The sequence below is a fragment of the Typha angustifolia genome, chromosome 8 (assembly GCF_048772165.1).
Source record: "Typha angustifolia cultivar Huaian chromosome 8, ASM4877216v1, whole genome shotgun sequence".
Lineage (NCBI taxonomy): Eukaryota > Viridiplantae > Streptophyta > Magnoliopsida > Poales > Typhaceae > Typha > Typha angustifolia.
In genome coordinates, this window is record NC_133246.1 from 12,729,420 (window position 1) to 12,743,914 (window position 14,495).

At 34.8% G+C, this 14,495-nt stretch overlaps 3 protein-coding genes across 5 annotated transcripts; 2 read left to right on the forward strand and 1 right to left on the reverse strand.

The window, feature by feature from the left end:
- The first annotated feature begins 3,373 nt into the window (after positions 1 to 3,373).
- LOC140765547 (transcription factor TRY-like) lies at positions 3,374 to 4,945 on the forward strand. Its single transcript, XM_073104689.1, has 3 exons — positions 3,374 to 3,544; positions 3,658 to 3,748; positions 4,489 to 4,945. Exons 1-3 carry the CDS (start codon positions 3,493 to 3,495, stop codon positions 4,595 to 4,597), a joined length of 252 nt encoding a protein of 83 aa, XP_072960790.1. The 5' UTR covers positions 3,374 to 3,492; the 3' UTR covers positions 4,598 to 4,945.
- A 1,555-nt stretch (positions 4,946 to 6,500) lies between these two features.
- LOC140764841 (bidirectional sugar transporter SWEET3b) lies at positions 6,501 to 8,317 on the forward strand. 2 transcript variants are annotated; one of them, XM_073103644.1, is made up of 6 exons: positions 6,527 to 6,729; positions 6,819 to 6,855; positions 6,954 to 7,176; positions 7,680 to 7,841; positions 7,964 to 8,083; positions 8,163 to 8,317. In XM_073103644.1, the coding sequence occupies exons 1-6, from the start codon at positions 6,693 to 6,695 to the stop codon at positions 8,235 to 8,237; spliced, it is 654 nt and encodes a 217-aa protein (XP_072959745.1). In that variant the 5' UTR covers positions 6,527 to 6,692; the 3' UTR covers positions 8,238 to 8,317. The 2 variants fall into 2 exon arrangements, with proteins under 2 accessions (XP_072959746.1, XP_072959745.1); XM_073103645.1 differs by lacking the exon at positions 7,964 to 8,083 and having other exon boundaries at positions 6,501 to 6,729.
- LOC140764840 (rhodanese-like domain-containing protein 4, chloroplastic) lies at positions 8,060 to 12,539 on the reverse strand. Of its 2 annotated transcripts, none has more exons than XM_073103643.1 (8): positions 11,678 to 12,539; positions 10,792 to 10,894; positions 10,613 to 10,693; positions 10,284 to 10,358; positions 10,122 to 10,196; positions 9,932 to 10,012; positions 9,284 to 9,520; positions 8,060 to 8,218 (listed from the first exon to the last, which is right to left on the reverse strand). In XM_073103643.1, the coding sequence occupies exons 1-8, from the start codon at positions 12,301 to 12,303 to the stop codon at positions 8,198 to 8,200; spliced, it is 1,299 nt and encodes a 432-aa protein (XP_072959744.1). In that variant the 5' UTR covers positions 12,304 to 12,539; the 3' UTR covers positions 8,060 to 8,197. The 2 variants fall into 2 exon arrangements, with proteins under 2 accessions (XP_072959744.1, XP_072959743.1); XM_073103642.1 differs by lacking the exon at positions 8,060 to 8,218 and adding an exon at positions 8,468 to 8,818 and having other exon boundaries at positions 11,678 to 12,528.
- Positions 12,540 to 14,495: the final 1,956 nt, after the last annotated feature.

The following is a 14,495-nucleotide window of genomic DNA, read 5'->3' on the forward strand; positions in this document are numbered from 1 at the left end:
ATCGCAAACTTGTCTCATTTCACTTTTTACTCTAAAAATAGATAATTATACTCTCCACCTTTTTATATTAATTAATATTATCATTAGTTATAATAACTACTCATTTTAATTTTTTTTAATATTTATTAAACACTAATAAGTTATAATTACTTATTAGAAGTACATTTCCTAAAAACTTTTACAATTTTTTCTTTCACCGCTTCTCATCAACTAAACACATAAAAATTCTTAGTCCTAGTTGGATTAGTTCTTTTCTTTATTGGATTAAATCTTATTAGATACTAGACCTATTAGATTACCGAGATACCATTATAAAAGACTAACCCAATTAGGTAATGGGATTAATAAAAAGCTTAGCACGTACGGCAGCCAGAAGCTTCATGTGAATCATTCTCATCGAAGCAGACATCTGTGTTCTTAGTTGCTTTTCTTTATTGAAAGGGGTAGAGGGAGAGGGAGAGAGGGAGAGGGAGAGGGAGAGAGAGATTTGGGATTTGTAATCTCGTTTAACTTTGAAACTTCTTAGTGGATTAATCCTTTCGCCATCAGTTATGTAGGCTAATCACCAAACTACATAGATATTATATTTTCTCTTTTTGTTTGTGCTAATCTCTCTATTTTGTCTGAATGAAGAAACTTTTTCATTCATTTCCAGTCTAAGGAAGGTACTTCTCTAACTGAGCGTAAAAACAATTAAACTAAGGTATAGATTTACAAAATTTAGATGTGATGAGGATAAAGCAATTTGCTTATTGAAAATTTGATTACTACCTTACTATATGAAAATAATTTAATTTATTATAATGATACTGTAAATCTAGTGAAAAAAAAAAATGAATACTATAAGATGGATATATAGATGTTAGGATAAACTAATTTGCTGAGGCTATGGATATATCGTATAATAAAGAAATTTAGCAAACTCGCTAAATTTAGCGAGAGGTGCATCTTTAGATATAAAATTTTCTACAAAATATCAATGCTCTTATTTTCACAAAAATGTCCTGAAAGAAAAAAATTTCAGTATTCAAATGCAAGGAAAATATGCAACAAAAGATTAGCTCTTTTTGGAGAGTAGTGATGGAAACTTCTCTCTTTTAATAAAAAAATCTAGACAGACATTGTGTGCAGAAGATACTATAGAGATTAAAAAAAGAAAAGAAAGATAGAGTTTCAATTATTAAATATCACATTTCTAGAGAGGGATCTTTCAAATGGGGCACTCCATTAGATCTGACAATTGTAAAATATGGATGATGTAAAAATATTAAGCTTTAGAAGAATATGTGGGTAGGTGAATGCCTCTCTTCCCTAAGTTTCCACATTCATTTCTTACAAATTTAAATGATTCAAACAACCAAACTCTAGCAACATTATCATCACCACTTCTCCATAGAAACTTACTTCTTAACTGATCAATTCTCTCAACTACTTATTTATGAATACTTAAAAAGAACAAGTAGTAAAATGGAATAGAGCTCTAACTGGTCAGGTTTGTTTTCCCATTTTTTCAACCACAGGTACTAGTCATGCCTACTTTTGAAAGTTCTTTTATGTAATGGTAATCCCAAGTACTTGACAGGTAACTTCTCAAGTCTACAGTTAAGCAAACTTTGCATTTGTTTTTTATGCAATACTCCCAAAATACACTTGAGAAATCTTATTAAAGTTAATCCTCAGACTTGAAATATGTCAAAACAATAGAACAGATATTTGAGGATAGCCCAATAATGTATCATCTGCATATTGTAAGATTAATTATTGGCTTCCATTTAGAATATCATCACTTGGCCCAGCAATTAGACCATTATGTTTAGCTTTCTCCAGCATTATTTTAAGCCTATCTGCTACAATAACGAATAGAAAATGTGTATGTATGTGTCCACTCACTGCGTTTAAAATAATTTTCTAAGTTTCCATTAAAATTTACAGCAATAGAGCTAGAAGAGATAGCCTTCTCACCCCCTTAATGTTTCAATAAGATAATCTATTGAAAGAAGTATCATAAGTCTTCTCAAAATCTAATCTTAACATCAGCCATTTCCTTTTTCCTTTCTTAGCATGAAATGACACTTCATGAGAATTAGCTATACAGTCCATGATGTATCAATTTGTAATAAAAACAGGTTTTTATAAGCAATGCCAGTTTTTTTTTTTTATCAATCACACTATTATACTTGTTTGTTAAACCCTTCATTTAAAATTTTGAAGCTACAACTAATGAAATTTATAAGCCTATATTCACTGATCTCCTCAGCATCTAGCTTTTTCAGGATTAGACAAATCATAATATAGTTCCAACAATAATAAATTTCTAGACTTCTCACTGACTTAATCAGATCCCCAAAACTATTAATAAAATCTCATAAAAGGCCACTTGAGTGGAGGGATTTATCGGCCATACAACCGGTTTTACTTCCTCAGAAAATGATTTATCTAACACTCGCAATTCTGACTCAAAATGTCTACTGATTTTTTATTCTTCACATATCTAACACTTCGAAATAGTTTTTTAATTAAAGAATCATAGAGTTAATTAAAGACCATATAGCTCTAAGCTAAAAAAGTAAACTTAATTGTATATAAAAGGAGTTAGAAAATATTTAATTACTAAAATCAATTTAAAAAGAGTTCACCTGTTTCAGAGTCTCTAAACTCTAAAGAAGGGAGATGGTGTAATAGGAAAAATCCTGGTCTCATGGTTAGCTACCGATAAAAATGTCCGTCACCTAAAAAATCTCGTGCACCTGACAGTGTCCGTCTTCAGACATACCAATGTATGAACGTACGGCCACTAAAATTCGCGCGCTCTCTCTCTCTCTCTCTCTGTCTGTCTCTCAAATCTCGTGCACTTTGAGTACGTAGAGAGAGAATATTTTTAGGGCAAAAAGTCGGTTCGAGTCATCTCCTTAAATGATAATGTATCCACCAAGAATATTCTTCGTAAAACTAAATCATATGTTAATTGATAAAAAATAGGTGGGGTCCTATGCCCCTGTACGTAATAATAATAAGGTGAGGGTATCTTTCGATGTATAAACAACACTTATTCTCACGGGCTTTTTTGATATTTTTAGTAAATGATAGATAGGGATTTTCCGGAAAAAAAAGAAAAAAAAAAGACGCCCTAAAACGATGCAGTTGGTGCATCCGGGGGTGGACTTGATCGGTTGGCCCGTGAAAGTGGTGGGTTTTGTTGGCGTTTGGATATGCTTCCAAGAGAGTCCGTCTGCCTTTGGGTCCGGAACTCGAAACAACTCGTCAGACCTTCAGGCTTTGGCTTCTGGTCTACCCTCTCTCTTCACCTGCCGTTCTTTTATACGACTTTTCACTTCCCACCAAACTTGCCTCTTTAAATCCCATTTCCTCCTTTCCTCTTTCCGTAACTCCCACTTAACCCTTCTTCTCTCTATCTATCAAACTCTCCCTCTCTTCCTCTTCCCCCTCTCCCCCAGAGCTCTTTGGAAACTAGTAGGTAGTCTCGTGGTACATATGGAAGAGCCCAGGAGGAAACACCGCAAGTTATGCGGCTATGACTCCGAAGGTATGGGGAACAGGCTAAGGCTACCTTCTTAATTAAGTTTAGAGGAGTTTTTAGTGTTCTGTTAATCTCTAATCTGTGGTTTTCTGATTAACCCTGTGTTGCATGATGTGCAGAAGAGGTTAGTAGCATCGAATGGGAGATCATTAACATGACAGAGCAAGAAGAAGACCTCATCTATAGAATGTATCGGCTGGTTGGTGACAGGTAATTATCATTATCTACCTCTGTTTAAATACCTCGGATTACCTTAACAAGTAGAACTGGTCCTAAACTGATAGTGTTTTTATGTTCCTTTTTTTATATTATGGTGAGTTAAGTATATCTAGACCACATCCAGTGAATCTTTCTTTTTTTTTTTCTTCAGCACATAAATCTTTTGTTCTGAAAAAAAAATTTAATTTCTTAGTTTAGAGATTCTATATAGTTATTATTTTATATAGCTATTTTTTCTGAGTTTAATAAAAATGTTTAGGGGGCTAAGTGTGATTATTATTAATTTTTTTGATAATATGTTTATTACCGCCAAAACTTTAGACTCTTTTTAAATCGCCAGTGTGCTTAATTTTAACAGAATGTTCATGGAAATTCTAAATAGGATGTTGTTAAGGCTAACTAAACTATTTAAAATAATTTTTCAAGTCAAAGTAGTCCTTGTCAAGATCTAAGTTCGGTTTTAGTTAACTTTAATTTAACATGATGATACTATTGAAAGAGCATAATAATAATAATCTCAGTGGTGGTAGTACATTTATAAGTTATTCCATTGTAAAATTAAATAAATCAGGGGTAGTTTCTATTGTAACCGGTTGACTTAAAAACTTAAAAAATATACTAATATTCTCCTTAAAAAATCACAAGGACTTTGTTGTCTTCTACGATTGCTATTTCTATGCACATAAAAAAAAATCAAAGGAATTCATATGAACTGATGTGTTCCTTCTCAGGTGGGCATTAATTGCAGGACGCATCCCAGGGCGGAAGCCAGAGGAAATAGAGAGGTTTTGGATAATGAGAAATGGAGAAGGTTTTACTGAGAAGAAGAAGAAGAAATGACATCAAGCTCTTCTTCATCAGTTCTCTGGATAAAAGATCAACCCCCCCCACTCTCTCTTTCTTTCTTTTATTTTTATTTTTATTTTTATTTTTATTTTTATTTTTATTTTTATTTTTATTTTTTTTTGGGTTAGATTAGTCTTTTTGTCTTTCATGTAATGTCTTTAGGCAGTGATGTGTAATTGGGATAGAGATTTTGTCCGCTCTCTGTCTAGATTTTGAGGTAGGCTGTAGGCTGTAGGCATGCATGTCTATGAGCAATCCTATCTCAGTTGACAGGAGGTGTACCTAATTTTTTCATCTAACTCTTATCCAAATTAGTCCAAAATCATCATCCTTACTGATCCAAAATAGTGATTAATAAGCAATATGGTACAATTAATCCTGTTTATCAGCGACAAGTCAAACTATATCTACGTCCAGATCATTAAGTCTCCTTCATATCTCTGTTAACGGTTGCAATTTAGTGTTGATTATATATATACACACACACGAGTTAGATGTTGTAAGTTTGAATAACAAAAAGTAAGTTGAAATTAAAGAAAATTAGGAGGGGTTAAAGCTATAATTTACCAAGATACTTTAAAAAAAATAGAATGCATGTCTGCAAATGCTTAATACGGAGATTATTGTAGTATACTATAACTTAAAATTATTATTTTGTCGCTAGATTAGACAACACCTAATTACTACTATTTTATATCAAATTGATGATTTATTTTTATCAAATATACAAATTTACTATTTTTTTATTACTTTAATATCAAAGTTATAGTATATTAAATGTAACTGTTACTTTTTATATTAGCCTTCAACTAAACAATAAAATAATTTATATTAATATTAGCTCTTTCCAAAGGTGGACATAAGAATTCTATTTGTTGGGCTTAGAAAAGAAGTAAGTAGAGTTCTTTTGGGCAAAAGTCAAAGAGGTATCCACTAAATTTTACCACCTATGCATATCATTTTATTCCCAAAGAAGATTGCTTGCAGTCTCAGCATTTCTAATTAACTAAGATCGAATTTGCTCGAGTTAGTGGTGTGACGTGGATCCAAATAAGTATTTTATTGGCTCTTAGATCTTTTAAAGAACTTTACCAAGGTTGTTTTGATAGGTTGGTATTGACGTCCAGTTTTGGAGAACCTTTTCACTTGTAGATGCCAAAGTGAGGATAAAAAGTCACTGAAGACTTTGTCACTTAGTTAAATAATGCATAAAGTTTGATGTAATTACGTAATGTGTCTCTAAAATCCACTGCTCACCATAAGAAGATAAAAGAAATATACGGTAAGAGATTTATGTTTGATGGTGATAACAATACGTATCTAACTAATTAGATTCTTATCAAGCTTGACTTAAACCCCAAGTTAAGTAAATGATCATGTGAAAAGGACAATCTACCTGCCTAATCCTATGCATTTCAAGTACTTTAACAGTTGGTGATAATGTAGATGTGGCAGATGAAATTCATGTTAAGGGGCAGTTTACTTGTTCACATGGATTTCATGGATAACCAAATAAATTAGATAGGTTACTTCCCTTTTCATCTCTACTTTCATGGTTTTCCCAATCACAAACCTCCACCAACCCAACTCTTTACATCTCAATAGTTTTATCACATATCCTACCAACATCACACATCCACTTAGAACAATTTCTTAATAGATTAGGACCCACAATTCATATCTGTAATCTAGTCTTCCAGCAGAATCAATGAGACTTAACAATAGATTAAAGGGTTTTCATGGTTATCTCGGTTGAAAACAGTGGAACTTTTGTTTTAGTGGAAGTCATATGTAACAAGCTGCAAACAAAAGAGGAACCTAAAACACTTAAAAAGAGAAATATTCTTGGCATGCTTAGAAAACGTGTATTATTTAATAGGAAGAGGGCACCAAGTGGATCTCCAACTATATTAATTTAAAGATCTTCCTGGTTTTATGAAACCATATGCTGCTGATCATGCTACTGCAACTAAATTCTCATTCTCTTACATTTTACTAATCCACTCTGTGGCCACTATAAATAGCATCATATCATGTAACTCATGCAGCATTATACCAGGCGATAGAAGCATTCTTGAGGGAAAAAAGGATGGTTGATACTATTCATATAATCGTAGGAATAATGGGTAATTTTCTCTTCTGCATTTTGTAGAAAAAGAGTAAAAATTAGAACATTTTTTTTTCCTGATAGTTAGTTACCTGAATAATTTTGCAGGAAATGGAGCTTCTTTGCTCCTTTATGCAGCACCCATGTACTCATCCTTTCTTCTTCTCTTTTAGTTTTTCTCCTGCAATAAGTAGAAAGCTTTGATCATATAACCAAATTACCATTTACAATATTCTTCCTCAGATTAACTTTCAAAAGGGTGATAAAGAAGGGAAGCACAGAAGAATTCTCTTGCATTCCTTACGCTGTAGCTCTATTAAATTGCCTCTTGTATACCTGGTATGGTCTGCCAGTAGTAAGCTGCCAATGGGAAAACCTTCCTGTAGTTACCATCAATGGCTTAGGGATACTTCTTGAGACCTCATTCATTGTCATATACATATCGTTTGCACTGCCAGTACAAAAGGCAAGCTTACTATTTTACCTTTTAGCCTTCTGCTATATTTCTGTAAATGCCTTCATGCAGTTAGCACTGAAAAGAACACTACAGAAAGAAAGACATTTCAAAAAATTAAGCAACAAGCATCAACCTAACGAATAGATTGAACACAGAAAATAGTTTTGTCTGGGAATTTTGATCAGCCTGTCGCAAACTATGTATCCAAAACTAGTAAACTTGATAGGATAAGCATATTTATGAAGAGTACATTCAGTATCAACAAATTCAAATTATGTGTTCTGTATGGCATCTTTTTTAGCCATTCATATCAATTGATATATCCTAATGACATTTTTCCACTGACTTGCGATATTGATCATCACTCTAGTTTCACCTGCAATTATCATGAAGCCTCCAATTTGAAGTACACATGAATAGCATCGTATTTAATGAAAAAGAAAGAACTCTGATTTGTTTGCTAAGCTGAATAGTTATCACTATCAATTTGTTATTTCCCTCATCTGGTGCAGAAGTTAGTTATTCTGATGATGGCGGCAGCATTAGTAGTGTTCAGTACAACTGCACTTGTCTCAAGCACTGCGCTGCATGATCATCATCAACGCAAAGTATTTGTTGGCAGCATTGGCTTAGTGGCCTCTATATCCATGTACAGTTCTCCATTAGTAGCTGTGGTGGGTTCTTTTCTCATGTCCTTGTGGTTAAGAACATTGTCCTTTCTTAACAACATTAGCTCTGAGTATGAATATATGTGTATGACTAAGAACTTCTTCCAACTGATGCCCTAAAATCGCAGAAGCGAGTGATAAAGACCAAAAGCGTGGAGTTCATGCCATTCTACTTATCTTTCTTCTCCTTCTTAACCAGCTCTCTGTGGATGGCATATGGACTTCTGGAGAGGGATCTATTCCTCGCAGTTTGTAATCTAAATTTATGCACCGTGAACATAAGAGACAACATTTATGGCACTAATGATCTTGTTTCTTTGTTTGCAGGCACCCAATCTCCTTGGTTGCCCCATAGGTCTCCTTCAATTGGTTCTGTACTGCATCTACAGGGAAAGAAAGTAATCTCATGAACAACACAATAAAATGGATTTGGAGAAGAGTGGATTGAGATTCATGTTACTGAACAAAATCTTGAAGTTTAGAGCCGAACTTAGATCCTTTTTCCATAATAAAAGAACGCACTTGGCACAGATGACAACCAGTGATGAACTACGTAATCGTGTTAGATGAAATTAAATGTAGCTAGTAAGTGTTTTGTATTCAGATTCATATATGCTGATGGAACAAACAAAGAAGTGCAAGTGCAGAGCTTTATTGATGTGAATTCCAGATTTACATGATCAAAATGTAGGGAAAAAAATGAATCAGAGTCCCAATCCTGGCAGAGAAACAAAATATATAGTCACACTAGAATTTACTCAAATACAGAAGACCTGTAAGTTCTACAGATTTGAAGAGACCATCTCTTGTAAAAATATCAGTATTTTCTAGCATTCTCATACTCTTCTTGTGCAAATGCGGCTGAATGGCATCCTACTTGGCACCCCAATGCAAGAATGACAAGCCAGCAAGTTCTACGTGGTGCAGGAAAGTGTCTATGGTGGTGATGGAGAAGGGGAGGATGGAGGTTTAAAATCTGGATACTGCACAGATAAATGAATGCACAAATAGTAAGAGAAAACAAAATTTAATGAAAAATTGCAGCATTATTAAAAAGCAAGAAATTAGAAAGTGCAAGCAGAAATTCTGTAATAAATAAAGATGGCAATTCTTTATTTGTAACACTAAACTGAAATTCCTTGTTTCTCTTATTCCTATTGCAAAATATGAGATGACAAAAGATCCTTCTACCAATTTAAAACAAATTTGCAGTTTCTTTTTCTTTTCTTTCTTTTATTTGTCATCAAATTTGGGTGTGCTTAACAATTTACATTCAGCAATGCTTAACCTGGAAAAAGTTTGTGCAAGCCAATTAAGGGTCTTTATTATTATGACGAGCAGTTTGTACTCTCTATCTCAGATAAAGATGCATATGGCTTCAATAAGAAGACAAATAGGTTGAACGGGTCCATAAGGATGTAAAGTTGCGGAATAGGGCTGAGGCTTACGTAAGGGAAAGGCGAAAGAGCTCTGGGTATTCCATTGCTGACTTCTGCTTTGGGAACTGAATTGACTTGTGCAGGCGGATCGGCGACTTTCTCCTCTTTCAGGTCAGGTTTAGTTTCAAGTACCGCATCAGCTTTCTGTACTGGTGCAGAGAGCGTAGAAGCATCTGACTTTCCTTCTGCTGGGGCAGGTAGAGTCTTGACACTACTAGGTGCAGGTAGGAAAGCCTTGCCAATCATCTAAAGTTAATTTATCAACATATTAGTTAACCAGTACAGCAGAAAAAGATGTATTACCCTTTGCCAAATCTTCTTGATATCTAAAGAACATGCACATGCAATTCTAGTCTAGTATATAAAAAAAAAATTAATAGCTTAATTTAGATAGATTTTCGTCCCTCAGCTGCTATGATCAAATATTACTGATGTGACATAATTTCTTTCCAAGAAATGCTAAACAATAATGGAAAATGATGACACAGTTCAAAAATTAACAGATCAGCTTGTATATGTCATGTGGCAATTAGTATATCAGCATATAGTTCCAGTCCACGGATTGCTGGTGTGACTTAATTGATCAGAACATGTGATTCATCTGCAAAAACAGAAGGGTTAATTCGGATGGCCTCATAACAACAAGGAGAGAAATACCTTTATCTCATCAACAAGTTCTTTAGGAGCAATCTTGTTGTTCAAGAACTCATCGACCTGTTGGAAAGTTACCTTTCGATCCTGCCAGCAGAATAAACAGGAGTAAGAAACATAATTAGAGGATCACTGCTCATTACTAACTACTGCTGAGGAAATAGAGGATTTCATTCACAAAGTGTCAGATACTAACTTCAGCAAACAAAACTTTTTTTGTGACTAGCTGAATAATAGCTGCCGATCCTAGAAGCTGGAGCACAGTCTCTATCTGCATCAGACTTTTGTATTAGTGGATCACAGTGTCTAAATAGTTCCTGCTGTTACCTACAAGATCAGTATGGAAATTGCTACTTACCTCTGCAAATGCAAATATACTTAAACCAGCAGCTGCTGCTAATCCAAGTGTAACAGGCAAACCATCTGAACTCTCCTGTAAATAGATAATTTATTAATATGTAGGTAATGACATACTAAAATATCACATTACCAAGCATACATTTCGGATTTCAAAGCTAAATGCTTAGTATTAATATATACATTATTTGTAGAACATAAATAGGTGAGAAAAAATAATACAAAAGAAATAGTATATTAATGGTTTTAAAAAGAATTGGAAGATGAGAAGCTCTAATATAGAAAATCAGATAAATGAACTCATCTAAGAACAACACCAGGCAAACTTACTCCAAATGCGCCTGCAATTGCATCCTTTAAACCATCAACACTCAGAGCCTTCTTAGGTGGAGACCAAGGAAGCCCACTATTCTGCAAAGGAATAACTTCACATAGTAAAATTTCGGTAGGTCATAAATTGAATGAAGAGTGTAAATTACACACTAAAAGAAGCACTATGAAATAAGGACCATCCATCCTCGAGTTCCCTCTGCACCATCCTTGATAGCAAAAGCACCCTTGAAACCATTGGCGGTGACGAGTTCAGCGACAAATTCAGAGTTTCCATCAAACCTGTTTTATCATCATAATGAATTTAGAATACAACTGTTGGTAAAGGATTTCATGTGCACTAGCACTTAAAGTGTATCAGAAAAGTGAAGGTTATAGCTAGTTAATGTTCAGATGGAGAAAACATTGGTTTTTTCTTTTTCTTTTTACTGCAAGAAGTTGGAAATTTTTAATGGGCAACTAGGTATTAAAGCCCCAATATAAACTGCTGAATCTGGTTTATCTACGAAGTTTTTTTTTTTTTTTTTTTGGTTTCATATGCACTCTTCATATGAATCATAGAACATGTGCAATTGCAATGTTAAACTACCGTAACCATGTTATATGCTTACTGCCATTATATTGTTAAAAAAACAACAGAGAATTATATGCAAATGCTAAAATGTATTGGAAGCGGAAATAACAGGAAAGACAAGAGTTGGTGATTTAACTTGATTCATAATCAAAAGATATTTGTTTAGTTTTCAGGAATACTAGGTAACAATATTTTGCCACGGCACTTTAAATTCCTAGAACTTTTGGATGCTTTGACAAATTGACACACTACAACGCACATAATAACACTACCTAAAAATGGTATGCGTTGCTTATATCAACCCAAATGTCTCGTTACGCTGCAAAAATGTAGATCCATTGTAAAAAAGAAGAAGTTCCCTAGTCTATTTTAGAACAAGGCATTTGTTAAAGTGTAGTTTATGAATTATCTACCCTAGTCTATTTTATCTCGCAAGGACAGAAAGGAATCAAATGAAGTGTGATTCAATGACAACCATCTCAGGTACTTACTTGTCAAGAATGAACAATGTAGTACTCCCAGGATCCTTAAACTTCAGAGCAAGTTTCTTTAAGAACCCTTGCTTGTCGTCCCCTCTATAGGTAATAGAAACCGCCTTCTTCTTCAATGATCGAACATCCGGGCTACCCACCTCCTTAAAGTCCCTCCCTTCTCTTATATCAAGCAATTGGGCCTCGGCATCCTCAGATAACTTGGCGTAAGCATTTCTCGCAGAGCCAGCTCCCCAAGGCTTCGGCTTTTGTAGAATTTGAGATAGAAGTAGAGGAACTACCGCCACCGCAGCCCCTCCGCCGACGACCAGAGGATTCTCCAATGCAAATTTCACGAACCCATCAAAGAACTGCCCGATATCGAAGTCCAGAAAGCCTTCCGATGAGTAATCACCGCTCGCACTTTGCTCCAGAGCTTCCTCATAGGTTAAAGCCTTGGCCAGGGCACCATTAGCAAGAGCAAGAGCCGAGGAGAGAGCAGCGAAGGCCGGAACTTGCACGCTGGAAGTAGAAGGCCTCGGGAACCGGAAAGGAAAGAGCTTTCTGGGTTCTGTTCTCCTCTCAGAGGAGAAGGTGGCCTTGTGGAGTGCGACTGGAGTCACGCCTGCTGCATTAAGGACCTCCATGGCATAATTCTACAAGAAATGGGAGTTGGGTCTTCAAGAAATCAATGGAGAGACATTGGTTTCGACTGGGTTCAGTGGATTCTTGAAGCTTTTCAATAGGATTGCGTGGAAAGAGGTGGGTAAGGAGCAACTGGGAGCTCGACAAGTTGAACAGCAGGATGAGATGGTCTTTTTGCGGATGGAAATGGTTCCCAAGGCTCGTAGTTTATGAAGGCCATATTTTTCTTGTAGCTAAGGCTTAGAAACTTTATGTGGCTTCAAAATTTCCTTGCGATGGGTAGAAGATTTGGGTTTCTATTTTTATTTTAGGTAGTACGTACTGCAGTCTGCAGCCTTTCTTGAAGTACATTAGCAATTCATTAGAAAAAAGTGCATTGTAAATTATAGAATAGTTGTAGAGGAGTGTCTTATAGTGTGTGATGTTAGACATGGGCGTTTGATATTTTAGTTTCCGGGTGAAGATTTGTGGCTTCAAATTTTCTAGTAGTCGGTAGGAAAGCTTGGGATTACTCGTGATAGCTCTTTTGCAGTACATTGGCATGATATTTGATCCAGTTGCGGACAAAGAATAGTACTTTTTTTTTAATTGATCAAAAATACTAATATATTTTATTTTGTTATCATTTTTATCGTATCTTATGATATTTATCATTCAATATAGATCTAATACATCAAAGATACCATATTATAATTTTTATAATCCATAATTATTATGTAAGGTAAATAAATTAAAGTAACGGTGGACTAAACAACTCATTCAAGTAAAGTCACAGATACTTTTTGAGCCAATTAGACTTAAGTATATATTTATAGCCCAAGCCAAGAATATTACTTTGCCTAGGTTTTTTAGGCCAATCGGACTTAAATGTTTGTTTATAGCTCAGCCCAGTAATCACTTTACTCGGATCAGGCTAGAATATTATAATATATTATCACTCACTAACCTAGGAGGCTAGGTTTGATAAAAAAATGTCTATCTTATAAAAATAAATAGACATAATGGACCGAGCCATAGAAGGGCTTTTGCGTCGGGCCCAAAATGGTCTTGGCTTGACTTAGCCTGCTTGAAATTGAGTGGGTTTGGACGAGTTGGGCCCAATGATCAACTCGACCCCTCCTCTCTATCTCCTAACTCCACCCTCAACCTTCTCACTTTTCTCTTTCCTCTCCTATGGACTACACTATCTCCCCTCCCTCATCCATTTTTCATCTTAATTACTTGTGTTCCTTTCTTTTTAGCATCTCTCATCTCTTCGTCCCGTCTCATCTTAACTTGCAAGTATTAAGAACCTTAGGGGAAAACCTCATTGGAGAATATTCATAGTTGAGGATATGTGGTGTGCTCTCGAATAAGAGTGCATACAAGTTGAAATAGGCGAGAGAAAGAAAAGAGAAATACAAGTAAGAGATGGATAATATGAGTTTAATGAACCCAAATAATATGTATATAATATTCATATGAAAAATCCATGAAGTAGTATATCCCTAATGTCGGTGGGGGATTCAAACTCATGGCCTTGATCTTATTGTTTACTTCAAAAAAAGTCATACCAAAATCTTCTATGCCATGCCCTTTTTATAGTCCTCATTAAGATGGTATCCTAGTGGTAAAATTTAATAATTTTGAAGCTCCGGCCCCATGTATAAATTATAGAAATGTAGGATATGCAAAATTATGACTCATTAGGCTTTATAATTTAGAAGGCTATTTAAGATAAGTTAATAAAAGGGTAATTAAATCGGTGTCATTAACCACCATCCCCAAGGTGATTCGAAGCTAAAACTAATGGATCCTTCATTAACAAAGATGAGATCGAAGGGGCTGATTTTGTGGTTCAATAGCTTCCTGTGCTCATATCTATGCAAGGTTAATGTGTGACTTCTACCCATCGATATTAATTGCAAAAGCAATAGTTGTTCATACGCTACTTTCCTTCTTCTGAAACAAGAGCATCTTCAACATTATCGTCGAATCTAACTCTCTCTCCTGCCAGTGACTTGCTTAAAAGCAAGGTTAAAAATTCATTGGATAGTTCATGTTCTTATTGATGATATAGAAATACTAACTAGCAATTTTTAAAATTATAAAATTATTTATATCTTCAAAGAGGCTAATTGTGTTGCTGATTAGCTTGCTAATTAAAATAAAATTATAGGTTATGATTGTACTTGGACCGGATCCTTTCCTTCTA